This window comes from Gigantopelta aegis, chromosome 2 (genome assembly GCF_016097555.1).
Source record: "Gigantopelta aegis isolate Gae_Host chromosome 2, Gae_host_genome, whole genome shotgun sequence".
Lineage (NCBI taxonomy): Eukaryota > Metazoa > Mollusca > Gastropoda > Neomphalida > Peltospiridae > Gigantopelta > Gigantopelta aegis.
The window spans coordinates 26,170,600-26,194,025 of NC_054700.1; the positions used below are offsets into that span (position 1 = coordinate 26,170,600).

The following is a 23,426-nucleotide window of genomic DNA, read 5'->3' on the forward strand; positions in this document are numbered from 1 at the left end:
GTGAATATATGCCTTTCCGGGGTTGGGGGTAGCAAAACAGCATGCCCTTTGTATGAATTTGAAAATGTTGATTATTGTGAGAAAAATAGTCTCATTTTTCTTAATTGGCTAAATGTAAACTAACTGTAAATGAAGAGATTTCATTAATTAAGACATTCCAAATAAATCACTTTTAGAATGCACCTTTTCAGATCGCAATAATTTTGTTTACACTTTTAGTAGTCAATGGGGAAAACATGTAAACAAAATCCAGTTTTTGTATCAACTAAATTTCAAGAAATTTTTTTGATAAACTTTGACCTGGTTATGGATACTAAAGTCCGAACCAGGTAACCAAGTGGTAGAGCTCGCTTGATGATAGGTCAGTGTGGGATCGATCCCAGTCAGTGGGCCCCATCGAGCTACAATGTGTCGCCCAAGCCTTTTGGCTATTTCTTGTTCCAGCCAGTGCACCACAACTGGTATATCAAAGACCACGGTATGTGCTATCCTGTCTGTGGGATAGTTCATATAAAAGAGCCCTTGCTACGAATGGGAAAAACGGTAGCAGAACTATGATAAATTAGTCTCCCTTAAATTACCGACAGATTTTACCAACATTTTGTTCAGACAGACGTGAAAAAAACCCCATTACAACACAACAAATTCCACATACTATATGATAAACATGTCACTTATCTTAACTTGGCTAACTTGACGCCATCACAAGTGCTTTTAAATCTTTTGGAAAGTATTCCATGACAAGAAAAAATGGCAGTTGGCACAAAATTACACGCTTTTTGCCCTAGGCAATCTAGGCAGTTGATATAGGTGACAAGGTTATCCCTAGGCAATCTAGGCGAAGTTGATATAGGTAACAAGGTTATCCCTAGGCAAGGGATCTTTATGTGGTGGAATCTGTCATTGTAATGGTTTTTTTTACAATGTGTCTGGACAAAATCTAACTGTATTTAAAGGGAGGAGAGAAATTTATCATTGTTAACAATGTAGTTTGGATTTTAATAATTTTAAGGCCAACTATTGTGGAGCAGGAAAAAGCAAATGGATGACCGACGAGGTTCAATCCCAAGGCTCGAGCACCTAGGTGAGTGCTCAGACTGAACTAAATCCCTCCCCAGAGTCTGGAGGTTTAGGATAGTATTTTAAGCAAATTTAAACATTTACCATGCATTATGTCATGCTGTATCTGTATTCTTTCAAAGATGTCACCTGTGCAGTGTACTGTAAAATATTAACATTTTAAACTAGACAATCCATAAAATCCTGAGTTCATTATCTGTTACAATTAATGTTGTACAATATACGCATGTGTACAAGAACAACAAAATCCACATAGCTGGTGTACTTGTTTCACTTTTATTCCCATCCCACAGGCAGATACAAGTGACATTGTCCTCACCTCCAAATAACTGGAATTTTGGGAGTCATATGTACCATTCAATGGAATGTTCTTTGGACTTTTTTTGTGTTCATATTCACTCTCTTTTGACATAACTTTATGAATTAAGAGTTTAAAAACACTTTATTGATATCATGTACAATGTTTGATTTTCCAAGTATTTTTGGGGGAATTGCATGATAAAAGAACTGGTTAATGGTTTAAAGAATTGGCTTTATCTTGCACAGGTGGCTTCGTGAACGATGCCTAATGGAACCATATGGCATTAGTCTTTGAAGGATAAAGCCAATATCTTAAGGCAACCAGTTATTCTCTATATACAAAATTAATGTTTTCGGTAAGCACAAATTACATTCTAAACACACCTAACTGTTAGTGTTAAAAAACCCAAATGAAAAATGTAAAAGAAAACATGATCTCACAAACTTTACTTCCAAGTAAATGTGATTTAGCATAGTAAAGGATCACTTGTGTAGATTTGTGTATGTCCAGATAATCTTTGATTTATAAGCTTGAAACCAGGAATGCCCATACAATACATGATTTGACTACGTGAAACACGTCACATCTGGTTTACTGCATGGCAGTACAAGCAATCGTTCACCCTTTAATACACGTTTCAGTTAAGAGTCATCAAGAGGGTTTCTTTGTTGTGTCATCTGACTTGATGTTGTGATGTGCATCGCTCTTTTCCGAGTCCCTTTTGTCAATTTCATCAAATAAGGGTGAGGAGAACTCTTCCATTTTCTCGAACTCTGACAAAGTGAAATCTGTCGACGTCTTACTGCCAGCTTCTGTGACTTTATCGTCTCCACCGTCATCCTGATGATCGCCATCATCGTGGTGTCCGCCATCATCGTCCGATTTCGAAAGTCTGCTGTTGCCTGCCAGGTTCTTGTAGATTGTCATTGCCTGAAATTGAGAACATTGATTACATCATAAAACTGAAAAGAAACCTGCTCCTGTCACAGATTAACCGTACAAATCAGCAGAAGTTAAATGGGTAGGGTTGTCTTTAATATTACCAATATGGCTAAAAATATCTTGGTAAAGTGATATGTCCCACTTGAATGTCAAGTCTACAATCTTACAGGAATGTCAACTAAATTAGTTGAGTGGTATAAATTAAAATCGATTATGGACAATAAATAGGATATTAAACTCGCTACATTTAGTATCATGTTTATGTCCCTAGTGAAATAATTTTCATTGTCACTCGCTAAAGCTCGCTATAATTGAAAATTATTTTACTTGGGACATAAACATGATACGAAACGGAAGCTTGTTTAAATATCCTATAAATATGCATCTACTAATACTGTTGACGCAGCAAACATGTGAAGTACTTAGATGTGTATCATTGCACATTAATATGGTTACTTGCACTCATTGCTACATTTTTGGGGGGCGTCAATGACAGAATGCGGTTTTCTTCGGTTCCAGTTAGACCACCACCATAGGAAAGGACTAGACGGTATTTGTAGTTTGTGTGTGATGGCTAAAATGATATTTTGTAATGTTATGTTTTATGTCATTCACTGAAATTTATACAGCATTTCGTGCAGAGGCATTTATATAGGCTTATCACCTGTTTGCCGATCCACTTCATTTATTTGAATAAATATTGTTCCAAAAAAGAGAGACACAGGTGTGCACGTCTTACAGAGTATCAGTTTCCACAGAGAAAGCTACTTACCATCTGCAGTAGTCAACACAATTTTGATGGCCTCACTGATCAGAACAGGTTCAAATTAATTGTGTCTTCATAACGTGCGTCTGTGTGATGCAGGCTGATTTTACAACCAATTACACCTTATTAGACTGCATTTAAAGACTGGCGAATGCCTGGTTATCTCCCTTCCCCCACACATTTAAGACAATATTTTCTGTGCTGAATGACATACCTCCATAATAACTCACTTTCTCATTAATATTACCACTCTGTTGATTTTATATCTAATAATGGCTTTTCTTAGTACCGTCAAGGAAGACCAATCAAATATTTCAAAACCGATTACGAAGGAATGAATAATGCTTACTATTAAACACAATGCTGTATGATACGGAATTCATTTTAATTTCAACTTATTTTCGTGCTTATATTCAATTAAGGTTCCAGCACGCTGTCCTGGGCACACACCTCAGTTATCTGGGCTGTCTGTCCAGGACAGTGGGTTAGATGTTAGTTGGTTAGTGGTTAGTGAGAGAGAAGAGGGTGTTGTGGCCTTACACCTATCCATTGAGCACTTAAGAACTCGCTCTGGGTTGGAGCCGGAACTGGGCTGCAAACCCTGTACCTACCAGCCTATAGTCCGACGGCTTAATCACTGCTCCACCGAGGCTGGTACAGAATTAAAAAAGTTCTCTGCATCAGGTCAAATTGATCACAGTACACAGACAATATACGTCAGATGTGATATAGTATACACAAGTCCTAGCCAAAATAATATCCAACCAATTTTAAATTTGTTTATCGCATATGATTCGTGAAAATTCCTGGAATGAAAAGGTTGATGTATTATTATTCGACGTGGCTGTTCTAATCACACCTATCAGGTGTAATGATGCCACGTCAGGGCTATGGTCTGTTCTTAACTTTCTGTAATTTTATTACAATCAAATGCTTTCAGCTACAAAAAGCAATTTCTTGATGTTTACTTCATATTTTTTTTGTATATGGCAATAGGATTAATAGGATTTTGTATATAGTAATAAGATTAATTCAGTTTTTCACTACAGGTTGTTTCATGAATGCAATAACCACAAATATGGCTAGACCTAATTTTGATTAGGCCTTTTCTTTACTTGTGTAACAGTGATAGAGATAAGCAGAATTTTTCATTAGTCCACCGGACAAGTACATCTAGAAATTTACTTGTCCACCAACAGTTTCACTTGTCCAAATGAGTTGTTAGTTTTTATTCAAGTGCAAGGACAATGTTTTTGATTGCTCAAAATGAAACTGGACAACCATTGAAGTACATTTTGCTTGTTCCAGCAGATTATTACTTGTCAAGACAAATGGACAAGTGCTTATTTCGAACACTGGTGTAATATTTAACTAGAGGTAATGTTTACCTGAGCTACTATACTGGAAACATCCCCCGTGTTGGCAGGTAGAATCAGTGTGTTGGCCGTCTTTGCCAAGTTACCGAACGCTTTCACATACTGCTCTGCTACATTGAATGAAACTGCATCAATACCATTCTGAAAACAGAGAACATAGTTATAATCATAATACTTCTGCCCCCTACCCCACCCAAACAAAAATACATAACAGTTTAATTCATGTTATTTCACTTAGTTCAACTTTTAAACATTTTTTACTGTTAGGTTCACATCAGATGACATCAGTCACGACCAGTTAAGTGGCCATTACAATTTGTTTTTCTTTTTTATATTCACAGAAACCCTGTTAAAGTAAGAATTAATAAATAATGCATATAATAAGTAATGTAATTATTTCCCGAATCTTTGGTAAAGTACTGGACATAAAAAATCTGTCAATCCACTAAAATAGCAACAAGTTCTTTTCAATATTGAGATACAATTCAAATTTATTTATTTTTCTTACCGACAAACACCATCATCAACATCGTTTGACTATATTTGCCCCACGAAAACAGTAGGAAAGTAAAAACTGAGAGGAAAACAGGTATTTGTTTTACAAAGTCTTAAAAACCCCATAGTGATAGACTTGGTTGATGTATGATGGTCAAAGCCAACAATTGTGTTTGTATTTAGCTATGATAACTGATGCTATAAGACAAAGACCACCCACCTTGTGCGACAACGCCTGAGCAACGATGTTCACTGATCTGGCCTTTGCTTTCGCCTTAGCCACCAAGGCTTCAGCTTCACCTGGAAACATCACAGAGAAACGCTCTGACATACAATTCAAAATGGATGCCATCTACAATCTCTAGCATTTTGCATTCTCCATCTAACAGTCTACATAATGTCATCATTGCTCCTATATATTGCATTTAGTTCCCAAGTCCAAATTCTAACTAAGAGTCAAGACTGGTTTTGAAAACAATTATTTGTCATTGTTGTGAATTTATAAATATATAACAGTCACAATTTGAACAAACATTTTCAGAGTACTGCTAAAGCTATACATGTACCTTACCAGGCCCAACAAATGTTTGTATATCCTAAGTTCAAGGGTCATGCAGTCAAACTTGATCTGTCACAGTACTTGATAAAGCTAGACTTGATCTGTCACAGTACTTGTTAAAGCTAGACTTGATCTGTCACAGTACTTGATAAAGCTAGACTTGATCTGTCACAGTACTTGATAAAGCTAGACTTGATCTGTCACAGTACTTGATAAAGCTATACACAAAATTTCAGCTCAGTATCTTGGGGCATTGACACCCCCCCCCCCCCCCCCCAAAGTTTCCTATTTAAAAAACAAAAGAGAAAAGTAAACATCTGAAGTAGTTATAAGAACAGTAAACAACAGAGATTAAATACACAAAATACTAAATCCAACCAATCAGATACAAGTAATTAGTACAGCAGCTAAAATACTGTATTATTTTAATTGGATAAATATAAATGGAATAAAGTTTTTTTGACATGATGGAATTGTGGACAATGAATGCTTGCCAATAGCCTAGACTAATGCGTGGTACGTACCAACTGCTTGATTTATCTGTTCAGTTTTATTAGCTTCAGAATTCAGAATCCTCGCCTGCTTTTTGCCCTCTGCCACATTAATTTCCGCTTCCCGGATACCTGAAAATAACAGTGTCATTATTGAAGGCCTACAACTGCTGGAAATGGTTAACACTGGTGAATATCTCACACTGTCTGCAAAGACAGCTAGAAAATGTCTGAATAAAAACTGTATTCAATGAGAAGGAAAAGAAAGGAATGTGTGTTTAACGACACCTCAGCACATTTTAAACTACAGTGTTATTTTGACATTTAATCGATAGAGAGAAAACCTGCTTCTTCCACTTGGGGTAATCCTCCCAATACAGCAGCAAGGCTTCTTTTATAAGCACTTCCCATGGAAGTAAAAAGTTTGTTTTGTTTAACAACACCACTAGAGCACAATGATTCATTAATCATCGGCTATTGGATGTCATACATTTGGTAATTTTTGACATATAGTTTTAGAGAGGAAACCCGCTACATTTTCCAATTAGTAGCAAGGGATCTTTTATATGCATCATCCCATAGACAGGATAGCACATACCACAGCCTTTTGTATACCAGTTGTGGTGCACTGGCTAGAACGAGAAATAGCCCAACGGGCCCACCAACTATCGGTAGGGAGAATTCATGGAACTGTTATCCAACTGCGCTAAGCAGGTGAGTTGATGATAAGTGTTCAAAACTTTTAGTCATTTGTCGTCTTGTTGTTTATTACAACAACTGTGTTATTATTTATATTATTAAGTATAATATTGATTTGTGACCACATTATACTTATATTTATCATTGTGTGATGTCTAAATGTGGAAATAAAGCATTTTATTATAAAGTTTATTTTTAAGTTAGCGGAAATTTACGGAATTTGACGAACAAACAGATCATTCTATTCCGTGTATATAATACTTTCTACAAGTGGTAAAAAAATGACGACTATACCAACCTGAAATTGATGTACGAGTTCATAGGTCATAACGTGTGAAATACATCGCAATTCCGAACTGCACGTGCTATATTAATAGTACAATGAGTGATTGAGGATAAAGCTTGTATCACATGCACCACGAGATACATGTTGTTAAATAAAGATAAATGTGACTGGGTTTTTTCAACTTTGCTACATTTGTAGAAGTGAGTAAAAGATGTTCTGTAGATGAAAATTTAGTTTCTGAAAATATTAAGAAAACTCGGAAAGAGTATATAAGTTTAAGTCTTTTCAGTAGTGACAGTTCATCTATTGACGATCCTTTAACCTCAGGCCAAACAAAATTCCGAAATAGTGATTTGTCTACAGATAAAAGTGTTAGTCTGTTTTCGTCTTCATCAAGCAGTGACGATGACGATGTGGTGATTCCATGTGGACAAAGTGTGTCACTTTCACAGCCGACGTGTAATGTGAATGAAATAAACAACAATATTTTGGAGGAACCCAGTACTAGTACAGAAACTAACATCACTGAAGTGAACCCTTCTGTTAACAAATTTTACAATTTATATACTTTATCTTTGAATATTTCTACTGAAATTAAAGCTATAGAATTTTCGCAAATATTAGGTTTACTTCCAACTAAAGTTAAATGTCCTAACTGTAAAAATTAGTTAACAAAATTATTGTCTATAAAGCAGAAAAATCATAATTACCCAATGTACCGATTCCAATGTAATCGCAAAATATGCAAGAACATGGGTAAGAATCAAGTGCAACTGAGAAAAGGCACGTGGTTTCAGGCGTCTAATATCTCCATTAGACGCAGTCTATTAATTCTGTATTGTTTTGCCAAGAAAGAATCCATTGAGGACACTCAGATAGAAACAACTATTCCTGAGGAAGAGTTAAAAGGGAAACATAAAACTACTTCATGTGAAACTGTGGTGGATTATTTCAATTACTGTCGAGAACTTATTGCTAAACAGTTGGAATCTAATGCTCACGATATAATTGGAGGAGACGGATGCACCGCCGAGATAGACGAGTGTAAATTTGGTAAACAAAAATACCACCGTGGGAGATGTGTTGATGGGCAGTGGGTATTTGGCGGCATTTGTCGTGAGACTCGAAAATTCTTTCTTGTGCCTGTTGCCAAACGAGATGCAAATACCTTATTGCCACTAATAAAAAAACATATAAAGCCAAATACTCGAATAATTTCGGACTTATGGGCTGCCTATAACAGAATCAGTGAGCTTGGACTTGGATATATACACGAGACGGTAAACCATTCTGAGAATTTTGTGGATCCCACATCTAACGCATGTACAAATCTCATCAAGAATAGATGATGGTGTGTTAAATGCCAGTTACCAAGTATGCACAGCACTCGTGGCAATTTTGCGCTTCATTTGTGCGAATATATGTGGAGATCACAGTTCTCAAAGAAAGAAATATTTGTGGAGCTCTTAAAATCCATCACCAAAGAATACACATTTTAATCGTGAGTATGCTTGTAGAATATAGTATTTTAAATTTTGACAGCAATGGCCGAAATACTTGTGCTGGTCCGTTACTTCGCTTGATTTTTTCCATTCATAACACACAATTTGTTTGTAAGATGTTTGTTATCATACTTACCTAATATAGTTAGTTTATTACATTCAAATACTTGAAAATAAAGCTATTAACATATATAGGGGGGTAACGGGAGGAAATATTACCCAGGAATTGATCCTAAACTGACTGCGCATCAAGCAAGCATTTTACCACTGGGCTACGCCCTGCCCTTCCCATGAAAGTAAATAGCACAGCCTTTGATGTACCAGTCAATTGATCCTGTGACCCACAGCATTATTTTCTGAACATTTATACTATATAGTCAAATTAACACCAAAATTCAAACATTTTAATCTAAGTAAAAGAAAACAGCAGGTCTTCGCATTTCATGGAAATGATCGTTTCCGCTACTGTGTCGGTAAAATCAAGAAACTGAATTTTCATTTCCCATGATTACTTTATAGGAGTACGACTATTCAACAGAAATAATATACATTTAATTTTTTAAAAACAGTTTCCAATGGGTTCCCATGATCACAAAGCACGGTCTTGAAAAAGTGTTTCCACTGAAATTTGAAATCCTATGGCCTGAAATAGTACTTCTTAAAAAGAAGACTTCTGGTTTAGTGTTATGGCCGTGTGCAGCTAAACGTTGAGAGCCCTCAAAAAATGTACTACAAAAGGTAGACGTTTATCCATAGTGCAAAATATTCAACAATTTTGTAATGAACATTCAACAGGCTCCAGTGACAGCGCAAAAATCTTGGGCGAGATGGACTTGTTAAAAACGTTTGTGCAGGAAGCCATTGACAAGAAAACCGACAAATTGTTCGGATCCATGAACGATTTGAAGGCTGACGTTAACTAGCTTTGTAACAGCGTGACAACAGCAGAAGAGGGCATTGTGAACAACACTAAAGAAATGGTTTTAATGGAACAGAGCTTGAACATTTGGAAAAATTATTTCTGGAAAATGAAGTGTATTCTCGAGAAATAAACCTGTTATTGTATGGTACTGCTGGTGGTGACGAACTAGAACGGATCATCAGCTTGATGTTCAAAATTAACAGTGCAAATGACATTCTAACTGCTAACATCCGCTGGATTCCAAGAAAAAAGACACGGGCACTTTTGGACCCCAACAAGGGCCGGACCCAGTCATTGTTCGGTTTGTGAGTACAGTCGATCGTGAACTGGTACTGCGAGCTTCATGGGACAAATGGAAGGATTTGTAGGAAAAAAAGATCACCATAAGCACAGATCTACATCCACAACTCATGGAACTCTGAGCTAAACTTGCCAAAAAGGCGTACATGATCCGAAAATGCAAACCAGGATCATGAAGAAGGGGGCAGACATCAGTCTACTTTACCACAAGTCGGCTACTCAACCCTGGAAGCGCATCCATCTCCATCAAGATCCGTGTTCATTGTGTTGGACTCATACCTTGAACCTAAATTCTGTTTAATTTTATATGCTGTAGATAAATTCATGTCGGACAATGCAGAACAGGACCTACATCCGTATTTATTTTTTATAACTAATTTCTGTGTACCGTATTTAGTACCTTGTTGTAGAACAATGATGGACAGTACTTATCATGCTTGCTGACTTTGAAAAGTGCATTATAGTAATTGACTCTGTTTTGGATTTATATGTATGCATCTGTATGTAAGATATGGTCCAGACAAGAGAAAGTTAACAGACGGACGTATGTATGGATGGACAATGCTATACCATAATAAGACCCATAGATGGGCGTATAAATAAAACGAATGTCAAAAAAGAAAAAAGGATCTTGAAAAGGAGACTGAACAATTGGAATTTACTTTTGATAATAAAACTATTGAAGAATTAGGATTCATCCCCTCAGTGGGCCCATTGGGCTATTTCTCGTTCCAACCAGTGCACCACGACTGGTATATCAAAGGCTGTGATATGTGCTAACCTGTCTGTGGGATGATGCTACTAATGAAAATACATAGTGGGTTTCCTTTCTAAGACTATATATATCAAAATTATCAAATGTTTGACATCCATTAGCAGATGATTAATAAATCAATGTGCTCTAGTGGTGTCGTTAATCAAAATAAACTTTAACTTTAAAATATATCATCTTCAGCTTCAATTTAAAGTTGGCAAACAAGTGATTAAACCCTGGGAAAACAGATTTAAAAAACTCCCAAAAACCTTCTGATTCCAAGATGGCCGCCCGCTTCTTTCTCTCTGCCTCCACCTGCATCTGCATGGCTTCCTGCACTCGCTGTGGTAGCTTTATGTCTCCTGCAAAACACACGACATTCATATGGGCTTAGAAACCTTTATGTCTCCTGAAAAACACAGGACATTCATATGGGCTTAGAAACCTTTATGTCTCCTGAAAAACACAGGACATTCATATGGGCTTAGAAACCTTCATCTACTGCAAAACACAGGACATTCATATGGACCTAAAAACCTTTATGTCTCCTGCAACCGGCCTTGGTGGCACAGTGGTTAAGCCATCAGACTATAGGCTGGTAGGTACAGGGTTCGCAGCCCGGTACCGGCTCCAACCCAGAGCAAGTTCTTAAGGCCACTACACCCTCTTCTCTCTCACTAACCACTAACTAACTAACCCACTGTCCTGGACAGACATCCCAGATAGCTGAGGTGTGTGCCCAGGACAGCATGCTTGAACCTTAATTGGCATGAAAATAAGTTGAAATGAAATGTTTCCTGAAAAACACAGAACATTCATATAGAGCTAGAAATGAAATGAATATTTGACACTTGGGTCGAGTGAGAAATGGTTTTAAAATAACAACAATGTGTCAAAACATCACAGACCAGCTGTATACGAATAGCTTCCATGGAGACAAATCTTGTCATACAAATCAAAATATACTTCTATTAGAATACAAAAATACATCAGCTATTGGGTGTGTATTAATTAATGAACACAAGCATAAAATACTTTCACTATAATTAAGTATAATATATTGACGCTATTTGAACAATTTTAATTACATCTATTACTTTTATTTAATTATATTAGTTCTCACATCATTTTCCTCATACAAAAAATATAATTATATTTAATAAAATAATCAATAAAAAATAGAAGATCAAGCAATATAAAATTGGTTTGCATAAGGAAAAGTGGCTATTAGAATATTAATAAATTCACAGCTTTTTAAAAAGAATATTGACATGTTTACAGTTGAAAATTTCTTTCATTCTAATCACACTAGGTCTGACAAAGTGATATTGTTTTAGCAGTGTCATTGGTGCTTCCAAGAGTTTATTGGACAACAAACTTGTTTCCGATATCGCCTATATTACATAACATGCATGTCTTTTGATCTGTTGGTATACTCAACCATCTACCTTTCTCAATTGTTAAGAAATGACACGATAGACGAAATGGTAGATAGGTGATGTAATGTTTCCTATTTAAGATGTAAAATAACTTTCAATACAACCTACTGATTTCATATCTCATACATTTCACTCCCCAGGCCTCAGACGCTTTGTTAATAGCATCTGAAAAACAAAAACATTTAACAAATTAGGAAATATCAACATTCATTCAACTGTCCACATAAATATAACTCATAGGAAATTGTCTGTCTTTCAAACAAACATTTTGAGAGTAGTTAATTAAAAAAGACCAAACATATTTTCGCATCTCCTAAGTTCAAAGGCCATAACTCTGTGAAAAATGGGTAAATCGCAATGAAAGTCAAACGTTATCTGTAACAGTATATGGTATAGTTATACAAAACACATCATTTCAATATGTTAAGACATTGCAGAAGAAAGTCCTAAAACCTATATGTGGGACAGACAGACAAAAGGACAGAGACAAAACCTATATTCTCCTCTGGTTGGACTGGTAGAGGACTAATAACATGTAATGACTGACATTACCGTACGTAATTATTCACTCTGTCAAAAAACCCCAAAAGAAAACAAAAGAACAAAACAGTTTTCAACTAAGAACATGAATTAAACATGCATCAAAATCACACCAGTACAATACAATACAGGTCTGAAGACATTACATAGGAGTAAATACAACGTAGATGATATTCAGTCAGTGAAAAACGAATATTATCCCAGCTATAACATATAATATATATTACTATAGAATCAAGTGCCTCTGAGGCAGGCAGCATAATGCCACTAGCTAAATTCACTAATTGTGACTTTTAAAAAACAATTGGTGAATAATATTTTACTTTTGCGAAAATGAATGATTTTTTTAAAGCAAAATAACTGTTTTCGCTACTTTTTTAAACTTTAATAAATAAGTTGGAGAAATGTTTTGCTTACTCAGAGTTAGCCCTGATGATGGCTACTAAAATGTGTAATTATTGCAATATACAGAGATAAATAATTAACATCCCACTAGAAGTATTTATAAATCTAGATCTGTCAAATCTTTATTTTAAGGTGATAACCATAAATAAATTGACAAATTTAGCTGGTCTCCATCTCTTTAAATAATGAGAAATAAAATGCAACCTTGACCTTACCGACAATGTTATAGTTGAGTGATTCCCTCTCTCTGAACACCTTGTCCAGATACATTTTACCGATCTCCGACCTCATCGTGGTCTGTGCCAATTGTGTAATGGCATACTCTGGGTCCTCTACACCGTAACATGCCTACAACACACATTGTAAAAGTCTGTTCTGTTTAACGAAACCACTAGAGCACATTATTTTATATGCATTTTTCCACAAAAAGGAAAGCACATACCATGGCCTTTGACCAGTTGTAGTGCACGGGTTGGAATGAGACCCCCCCCCCCCCCCCCACACAGTAAGTAAAGTTACAAGTTTGTTTTGTTTAATGACACCACTAGAGCACACTGATTAACTGACTAGGGAATGGTCTGTTCAATACTGTATCACGATTTGCCATGCAAGCTTCAGAGATCACTAACCTATTCTAAAACATAAAATAGTAATTAAAATGGTTCAAGTAAATGTTTTATTTAATGACACTCAACACATTTTATTTACAGTTATATGGCATCGGAAAAAAAATGGTTCAACAACTGTTGATAATTCTGACACATAATCTTCAAGCTGTTGTAATCTGTCCTGGACAGTTTATATAGCCGAGGTGTGTGCCCTGTACAAAGTGCTTGAATTTTAAATGGATATAAGCACGAAAATAATTTGAAATGAATGATCAATATGAAAGATAAATTATAAAGTGGCTACACAGTAGCTGAGTGTTTTCCCCTCTCACTAACCCATTAAGGTGATCGTATCCTAGAGTTGTTATCATTAACACTTACTTTGTATGGTTCAACAACTCTGAGGTACAGAACAGCATCCATCGTCAAGGTAACATTATCTGAAATAAACACAGTACATGTATATCAAATTACTCAACAGACATTCCACAATAAAGAAATATTAAAAAGTTTGTTTTAAATGATCAAGTCCTAGATAAAACAAATCAAGAGAGAATCTTTGGTTAAACAGTGAGACATAACTAAATCAAGACAGGGGTGTTTTTTCAGGTTAGCTGGTGATTTTATCTTCCTATATTTAAAATAACTCCTCCACCCAAAACAATTTGATTAAAAAACTAAAATATTTATAGCACTATTTTTATTTTAAAAGACTTTTCATGACTAAAATAAAAATTCCATGACTTTCCAGGACCAGAAAAAAGGCATTTGCAATTTCCATGACTTTCCATAACCCATATGAAGCCTGATGTATAAAGACAATTTAGTAGTTTTGTTGTTATAACACAACTGTTGTTAAATTAATTGTTACAATGTTAGCCAGAGTGATTTTTTTCCAAATTCTCTGTACATATATTGGAGTGCTTTTCTGAATAGTTTCAAGATATATAAACATGCATTTATACAGAAATATTTTTGTTTAGTGTGGGAAAGAAATGTACATAAATTTATTCAGTCCATAGACTGCACAGATGATATATAGAGGATATTTCATGTTTTTTTTTAAAATATGATTTATATCTCATCAAGTGAAGTTTGCAATCATATCTCAGGAGTCGCATGAATGATCACTTACCGAGGGTGATGGCAGCTTGGTGAGGAACATTTAAAGCTATCTCTTTAAGACTCTGGACATATTTGACAGAATCCACTACTGGCAGAATTACATTTAATCCCTGAAAAAAAACATGATTTAAAAAACATTTAATTATTTCAAAACAGTAAGACAAAATACAAATCAGTGTGCTTTACACCTTTCATTTCAACTGACTGATGATATAAACAACAAATAAAACACTATTCAGTGTAACATCAGAAAGGACTTTCCACACTGTTATATAATAATATTTACAGGCATCAAAATTGTAAGTCAAGAATTGTTCTTCAGGTTACCAGGAGATAATAACATGTCAACAGCAGTTGACAGGGGGATGGAGTCCTCCCCCAGAAAGAAAATGGGTATGTTTAGGGTTAGACTAACAAGTGTATGTTAAGAAAGGCTATTCACTAAAAGCCGACTTTAATAGTAAGTTTTTGTGAAAATGAAGGGTTAAATCTAGTATTCAGCAGCGCCACATCACTGATGTGTTCTAAAATGTTAAAATATTAATGCATGTATGCAATGGACTAATAACTTGGCTGTTATTATAACCACACAACCTACATATACATTTTGTACACAAGTTCTAATTGTTAAAGTTTGATTTGTTTAATGACACCACTAGATCACATCGATTTATTAATCATCGGCTACTGGATGTCAAATATTTGGTAATTTTGATATATAGTCTCAGAGAGGAAAGCATGAGATCCACAGACAGGATGCCCAATGGACTTACTCAGTCACTGATGGGTATCGACCCTAGACTGACCACACATCAAGCAAGCGCTTTACCAGTGGAATGCGACACCCCCTTCTAACTGTTACAGTAACACTTACAGGATCCAGTATTCTGTTGTATTTACCAAACTGCTACACCACCCAGGCTTCTAACTGTTACAGTAACACTTACAGGATCCAGTATTCTGTTGTATTTACCAAACCTCTCCACCACCCAGATTTCTAACTGTTACAGTAACACTTACAGGATCCAGTATGCTGTTGTATTTACCAAAACGCTCCACCACCCAGACTTCTAACTGTTACAGTAACACTTACAGGATCCAGTATTCTGTTGTATTTACCAAACCGCTCCACCACCCAGACTTCTAACTGTTACAGTAGCAGTAACACTTACAGGATCCAGTATTCTGTTGTATTTACCAAACCTCTCCACCACCCAGACTTCTAACTGTTACAGTAACACTTACAGGATCCAGTATTCTGTTGTATTTACCAAACCGCTACACCACCCAGGCTTCTAACTGTTACAGTAACACTTACAGGATCCAGTATTCTGTTGTATTTACCAAACCTCTCCACCACCCAGACTTCTAACTGTTACAGTAACACTTACAGGATCCAGTATTCTGTTGTATTTACCAAACCTCTCCACCACCCAGACTTCTAACTGTTACAGTAGCAGTAACACTTACAGGATCCAGTATTCTGTTGTATTTACCAAACCTCTCCACCACCCAGACTTCTAACTGTTACAGTAACACTTACAGGATCCAGTATTCTGTTGTATTTACCAAACCGCTACACCACCCAGTTGTATTTACTTCTAACTGTTACAGTAACTGTTACAGTAACACTTACAGGATCCAGTATTCTGTTGTATTTACCAAACCTCTCCACCACCCAGACTTCTAACTGTTACAGTAGCAGTAACACTTACAGGATCCAGTATTCTGTTGTATTTACCAAACCTCTCCACCACCCAGACTTCTAACTGTTACAGTAGCAGTAACACTTACAGGATCCAGTATGCTGTTGTATTTACCAAACCTCTCCACCACCCAGACTTCTAACTGTTACAGTAACACTTACAGGATCCAGTATTCTGTTGTATTTACCAAACCTCTCCACCACCCAGACTTCTAACTGTTACAGTAGCAGTAACACTTACAGGATCCAGTATTCTGTTGTATTTACCAAACCGCTACACCACACAGGCTTCTAACTGTTACAGTAGCAGTAACACTTACAGGATCCAGTATTCTGTTGTATTTACCAAACCTCTCCACCACCCAGACTTCTAACTGTTACAGTAACACTTACAGGATCCAGTATTCTGTTGTATTTACCAAACCGCTACACCACCCAGGCTTCTAACTGTTACAGTAACACTTACAGGATCCAGTATTCTGTTGTATTTACCAAACCTCTCCACCACCCAGACTTCTAACTGTTACAGTAACACTTACAGGATCCAGTATTCTGTTGTATTTACCAAACCTCTCCACCACCCAGACTTCTAACTGTTACAGTAGCAGTAACACTTACAGGATCCAGTATTCTGTTGTATTTACCAAACCTCTCCACCACCCAGACTTCTAACTGTTACAGTAACACTTACAGGATCCAGTATTCTGTTGTATTTACCAAACCTCTCCACCACCCAGATTTCTAACTGTTACAGTAACACTTACAGGATCCAGTATTCTGTTGTATTTACCAAAACGCTCCACCACCCAGACTTCTAACTGTTACAGTAGCAGTAACACTTACAGGATCCAGTATTCTGTTGTATTTACCAAAACGCTCCACCACCAAGACTTCTAACTGTTACAGTAGCAGTAACACTTATAGGATCCAGTATTCTGTTGTATTTACCAAACCTCTCCACCACCCAGATTTCTAACTGTTACAGTAACACTTACAGGATCCAGTATTCTGTTGTATTTACCAAACCGCTCCACCACCCAGACTTCTAACTGTTACAGTAGCAGTAACACTTATAGGATCCAGTATTCTGTTGTATTTACCAAACCTCTCCACCACCCAGACTTCTAACTGTTACAGTAACACTTACAGGATCCAGTATTCTGTTGTATTTACCAAACCTCTCCACCACCCAGACTTCTAACTGTTACAGTAGCAGTAACACTTATAGGATCCAGTATTCTGTTGTATTTACCAAACCTCTCCACCACCCAGACTTCTAACTGTTACAGTAGCAGTAACACTTATAGGATCCAGTATTCTGTTGTATTTACCAAACCTCTCCACCACCCAGACTTCTAACTGTTACAGTAACACTTACAGGATCCAGTATTCTGTTGTATTTACCAAACCTCTCCACCACCCAGACTTCTAACTGTTACAGTAGCAGTAACACTTACAGGATCCAGTATTCTGTTGTATTTACCAAACCGCTACACCACACAGGCTTCTAACTGTTACAGTAGCAGTAACACTTACAGGATCCAGTATTCTGTTGTATTTACCAAACCTCTCCACCACCCAGACTTCTAACTGTTACAGTAACACTTACAGGATCCAGTATTCTGTTGTATTTACCAAACCTCTCCACCACCCAGGCTTCTAACTGTTACAGTAACACTTACAGGATCCAGTATTCTGTTGTATTTACCAAACCTCTCCACCACCCAGACTTCTAACTGTTACAGTAACACTTACAGGATCCAGTATTCTGTTGTATTTACCAAACCTCTCCACCACCCAGACTTCTAACTGTTACAGTAGCAGTAACACTTACAGGATCCAGTATTCTGTTGTATTTACCAAACCTCTCCACCACCCAGACTTCTAACTGTTACAGTAACACTTACAGGATCCAGTATTCTGTTGTATTTACCAAACCTCTCCACCACCCAGATTTCTAACTGTTACAGTAACACTTACAGGATCCAGTATTCTGTTGTATTTACCAAAACGCTCCACCACCCAGACTTCTAACTGTTACAGTAGCAGTAACACTTACAGGATCCAGTATTCTGTTGTATTTACCAAACCTCTCCACCACCCAGATTTCTAACTGTTACAGTAACACTTACAGGATCCAGTATTCTGTTGTATTTACCAAAACGCTCCACCACCCAGACTTCTAACTGTTACAGTAGCAGTAACACTTATAGGATCCAGTATTCTGTTGTATTTACCAAACCTCTCCACCACCCAGACTTCTAACTGTTACAGTAACACTTACAGGATCCAGTATTCTGTTGTATTTACCAAACCTCTCCACCACCCAGACTTCTAACTGTTACAGTAGCAGTAACACTTATAGGATCCAGTATTCTGTTGTATTTACCAAACCTCTCCACCACCCAGACTTCTAACTGTTACAGTAGCAGTAACACTTATAGGATCCAGTATGCTGTTGTATTTACCAAACCTCTCCACCACCCAGACTTCTAACTGTTACAGTAACACTTACAGGATCCAGTATTCTGTTGTATTTACCAAACCTCTCCACCACCCAGACTTCTAACTGTTACAGTAGCAGTAACACTTATAGGATCCAGTATTCTGTTGTATTTACCAAACCTCTCCACCACCCAGACTTCTAACTGTTACAGTAGCAGTAACACTTATAGGATCCAGTATGCTGTTGTATTTACCAAACCTCTCCACCACCCAGACTTCTAACTGTTACAGTAACACTTACAGGATCCAGTATGCTGTTGTATTTACCAAACCTCTCCACCACCCAGACTTCTAACTGTTACAGTAACACTTACAGGATCCAGTATGCTGTTGTATTTACCAAACCTCTCCACCACCCAGACTTCTAACTGTTACAGTAACAGTAACACTTACAGGCTCCAGTATTCTGTTGTATTTACCAAACCGCTCCACCACCCAGGCTTCCTGCTGTGGGACAAACAGCACCACAGTGTTAAATGGCAGGTGTGACCGATAGCGCACTTGGTGCTCCGTCTGTCGTATGGCATGCTAAAAAAAAGAAGAAAAAAAAGAAGAAGAAAACCATCAAGGTTCTCATACTTAAAAAACAAAACAGATGATCATGAAACACAACATATAATATGGATTTAATTAGCAATCAGTTGCGAAGAGCTGATAAAGCAGGGTTCTTACACTTGAAAAAACATAACATGGAAACAACATTTCCAGGAAAACGTTTTTTCTCTAGGACATTAAATGTTCAATCAATGAATGTTTTTATAACAATTTGTTGTCTGAATTTAGACAGGTTATGAGGAAAACAAAAGTAAAGATTAAGATGTAAAAAAGTTAAACTACTGAATTTTTGGCCTAATTTCCAGGACAATAAAATGTAATGCTTTTTTCAGGACATTCCAGGCCTGGATTATAAAATCACAAATTTCAAGGTCATTCCAGGATTTGCAAGATGCAAAGAACCCTGTAAAGTTCTACTGGTAACTAAATGAATGAATGAATGAATGAACAAATGAATGAATGCAGGGCTCACCCTGTCCATTGCCAAATTAACCAATTGCTAATTTTTATACAAAGTGGTTATGTACAACATTTAGTGTTTGGCTAATAAAAGTGTGAGCCCAGCAGCAAAATATTGTTCACGTCTGCTATTGGGTCTCAGAAAAGCTTTCAACACATTTCAGCGCTGGTGCATATTTGGCCCCTGTCAATTTTGGCCCCATAACCCTAGTAGTTTCGGCCCTGGTCACAATTTTAATTTGCTTTTGTGGACAACAGAGGAATATTACACCTCTAGTTCTGTTATATTTTGTAGAAAACATGTTTGGCTAGAATACTGACCAATTTTCAGTTCAAGGTCATGAAGGCAACAAGGTCATCACACTTTAACTTACATTAGATAAAAACTAATGTCATTTGGAATCCTTGGGTAATTTCCATTCCAGAGATGCCATTCTCAAGACTGGACCAGTGGTTACTTATTTATGGACGTCCAAATATAGGGCCTCTGCCCATTTTTCATGAATTTTGCCAAAATGTGCAGACCATAGCACCCAAACCGCTGGTCCGATGGAGCTCATTTTTGAAAATTAAGCTTTTTCAGCCAAAATCTGTCTAGAAACCAAATCAGAGTGGATGGGGTTAAACCCATTGGGTGATTTGACACGGAATGACCTGAATATGCAGTATAAGAAATAAGATGGTGTGGTGTACAGCTACTGTGATGCAGTGAGGAGACCAGTATCACAAGGAGGTGCAGTATAAGAAACCAGACGGTGTGGTGTACGGCTACTGTGATGCAGCGAGGGGACCTGTATCACAGGGAGGTGCAGTATAAGAAACCAGACGGTGTGGTGTACGGCTACTGTGATGCAGCGAGGAGACCAATATCACAGGGAGGTGCAGTATAAGAAACCAGACGGTGTGGTGTACGGCTACTGTGATGCAGCGAGGAGACTGGTATCACAGGGAGATGCAGTATAAGAAATAAGACAGTGTGGTGTACGGCTACTGTGATGCAGTGAGGGGACCAGTATCACATGGAGGTGCAGTATAAGAAATAAGACGGTGTGGAGTACGACTACTGTGATGCAGTGAGGGGACCAGTATCACATGGAAGTGCAGTATAAGAAATAAGACAGTGTGGTGTACGACTACTGTGATGCAGTGAGGGGACCAGTATCACAGGGAGGTGTAGTATAAGAAATAAGATGGTGTGGTGAACGACTACTGTGATGCAGCGAGGTGACCAGTATCACAGGGAGGTGACCAGTATCACAGGGAGGTGCAGTATAAGAAATAAGACGGTGTGGTGTACGGCTACTGTGTGATGCAGTGAGGGGACCAGTATCACAGGGAGGTGCAGTATAAGAAACCAGACGGTGTGGTGTACGGCTACTGTGATGCAGTGAGGAGACCAGTATCACAGGGAGATGCAGTATAAGAAATAAGACAGTGTGGTGTACGGCTACTGTGATGCAGTGAGGGGACCAGTATCACATGGAGGTGCAGTATAAGAAATAAGACGGTGTGGAGTACGACTACTGTGATGCAGTGAGGGGACCAGTATCACATGGAGGTGCAGTATAAGAAATAAGACGGTGTGGTGTACGACTACTGTGATGCAGTGAGGGGACCAGTATCACAGGGAGGTGCAGTATAAGAAATAAGACGGTGTGGTGTACGGCTACTGTGTGATGCAGTGAGGGGACCAGTATCACAGGGAGGTGCAGTATAAGAAACCAGACGGTGTGGTGTACGGCTACTGTGATGCAGTGAGGAGACCAGTATCACAGGGAGATGCAGTATAAGAAATAAGACAGTGTGGTGTACGGCTACTGTGATGCAGTGAGGGGACCAGTATCACATGGAGGTGCAGTATAAGAAATAAGACGGTGTGGAGTACGACTACTGTGATGCAGTGAGGGGACCAGTATCACAGGGAGGTGCAGTATAAGAAATAAGACGGTGTGGAGTACGACTACTGTGTGATGCAGTGAGGGGACCAGTATCACAGGGAGGTGCAGTATAAGAAACCAGACGGTGTGGTGTACGGCTACTGTGAAATAAGACGGTGTGGTGTACGACTACTGTGATGCAGCGAGGGGACCAGTATCACATGGAGGTGCAGTATAAGAAATAAGACGGTGTGGAGTACGACTACTGTGATGCAGCGAGGGGACCAGTATCACATGGAGGTGCAGTATAAGAAATAAGACGGTGTGGAGTACGACTACTGTGATGCAGCGAGGGGACCAGTATCACATGGAGGTGCAGTATAAGAAATAAGACGGTGTGGAGTACGACTACTGTGATGCAGCGAGGGGACCAGTATCACATGGAGGTGCAGTATAAGAAATAAGACGGTGTGGAGTACGACTACTGTGATGCAGCGAGGGGACCAGTATCACATGGAGGTGCAGTATAAGAAATAAGATGGTGTGGAGTACGACTACTGTGAGATGCAGCGAGGGGACCAGTATCACATGGAGGTGCAGTATAAGAAATAGGACGGTGTAGAGTACGACTACTCTGTGATGCAGCAAGGGGACCAGTATCACAGGGAGGTGCAGTATAAGAAATAGGACGGTGTGGTGTACGACTACTGTGATGCAGTGAGGGGACCAGTATCACAGGGAGGTGCAGTATAAGAAACCAGACAGTGTGGTGTACGGCTACTGTGATGCAGTGAGGGGACCAGTATCACAGGGAGGTGCAGTATAAGAAATAAGACGTGTCACGTCGTGTGGTGTAAGGCTACCATGATGCAGCGTGGGGACCAGTATCACAGGGAGGTGCAGTATAAGAAACCAGACGGTGTGGTGTACGGCTACCGTGATGCAGCGTGGGGACCAGTATCACATAGAGGTGCACTATAAGAAATAATATTACAAGACTCAACTGTACCTCTAATTCAGTTACATCAGTAGGCTACCCCAAACGGGAGGAATAGGAGTGTAATCATCATCATCATGGCAAATTATTTCATCATTTTGTCAATTTTAAAACTTTGATTTACATAAATATCTCTTACCTGTAACAATCTTACACTTTTTTTCCCAATAAAAGTGCGAATCATATCAGCAACAATTTACAAAATCGTGTAAACTTTATATTTAATTAACTTTGATACAACACGTTCCTGGCGCTCGTGTTTCGCTAGACGACCGGAAATGAACTTGATACTAACTTCCGGGTTTATTCCTCGTTTACTATTGAACCTTGTACGATGTAGCACCATACCACTCGCTTTGAAGGCAAGGTTAATTGTTCATAGCAAATTTGAAACAATATGCTCCAAATTTTTATAATAATATATAATATAATAACCAGAATTGGGATAAATATCTGCATAAGTTTTGTCGGCGATATATGTATTAAAATAGAGTATTAAAATATCAGTGCCCATCTTTTTTCTCTGCTGCTTGCGTCTAAAATCGAGAATGGCATTCAAATTACAGAGAAACATACATTTTATATCATTATCTGGTGCATACAAAAAGTAAAACAATAGACCCGTGGAATGCCTTGCCATTAAAAATTCGAAACAGTCAAAGAATTTTCACTTTCAAAAAAGCAGTAGCACCCCAGAGCTGCAAGGCAATTTCATTATATTCATATGGAAATCGAAAG

The 23,426-nt window shown here is 37.8% G+C and overlaps 1 protein-coding gene across 1 annotated transcript; it reads right to left on the reverse strand.

Annotated features, from left to right (window-relative positions):
- Window positions 1-1,335: 1,335 nt before the first annotated feature.
- Window positions 1,336-22,982, reverse strand: LOC121383263 (stomatin-like protein 2, mitochondrial). The gene is made up of 11 exons (XM_041513178.1): window positions 22,828-22,982; window positions 19,194-19,328; window positions 14,601-14,700; window positions 13,847-13,905; window positions 13,073-13,205; window positions 12,021-12,077; window positions 10,743-10,835; window positions 6,044-6,142; window positions 5,181-5,260; window positions 4,478-4,606; window positions 1,336-2,311 (listed from the first exon to the last, which is right to left on the reverse strand). The coding sequence occupies exons 1-11, from the start codon at window positions 22,870-22,872 to the stop codon at window positions 2,033-2,035; spliced, it is 1,209 nt and encodes a 402-aa protein (XP_041369112.1). The 5' UTR covers window positions 22,873-22,982; the 3' UTR covers window positions 1,336-2,032.
- Window positions 22,983-23,426: the final 444 nt, after the last annotated feature.

Coding starts and splice junctions, on each gene's coding strand:
- LOC121383263 (XM_041513178.1), bottom strand. CDS start 22,872: ATGATTCGCACTTTTATTGGGAAAAAAAGTGTAAGATTGTTACAG. Junction 5,261..6,043: donor ACAGATAAATCAAGCAGTTG/GTACGTACCACG, acceptor TGATGTTTCCAG/GTGAAGCTGAAGCCTTGGTG. Junction 2,312..4,477: donor TTTCCAGTATAGTAGCTCAG/GTAAACATTACC, acceptor TCTCAATTTCAG/GCAATGACAATCTACAAGAA.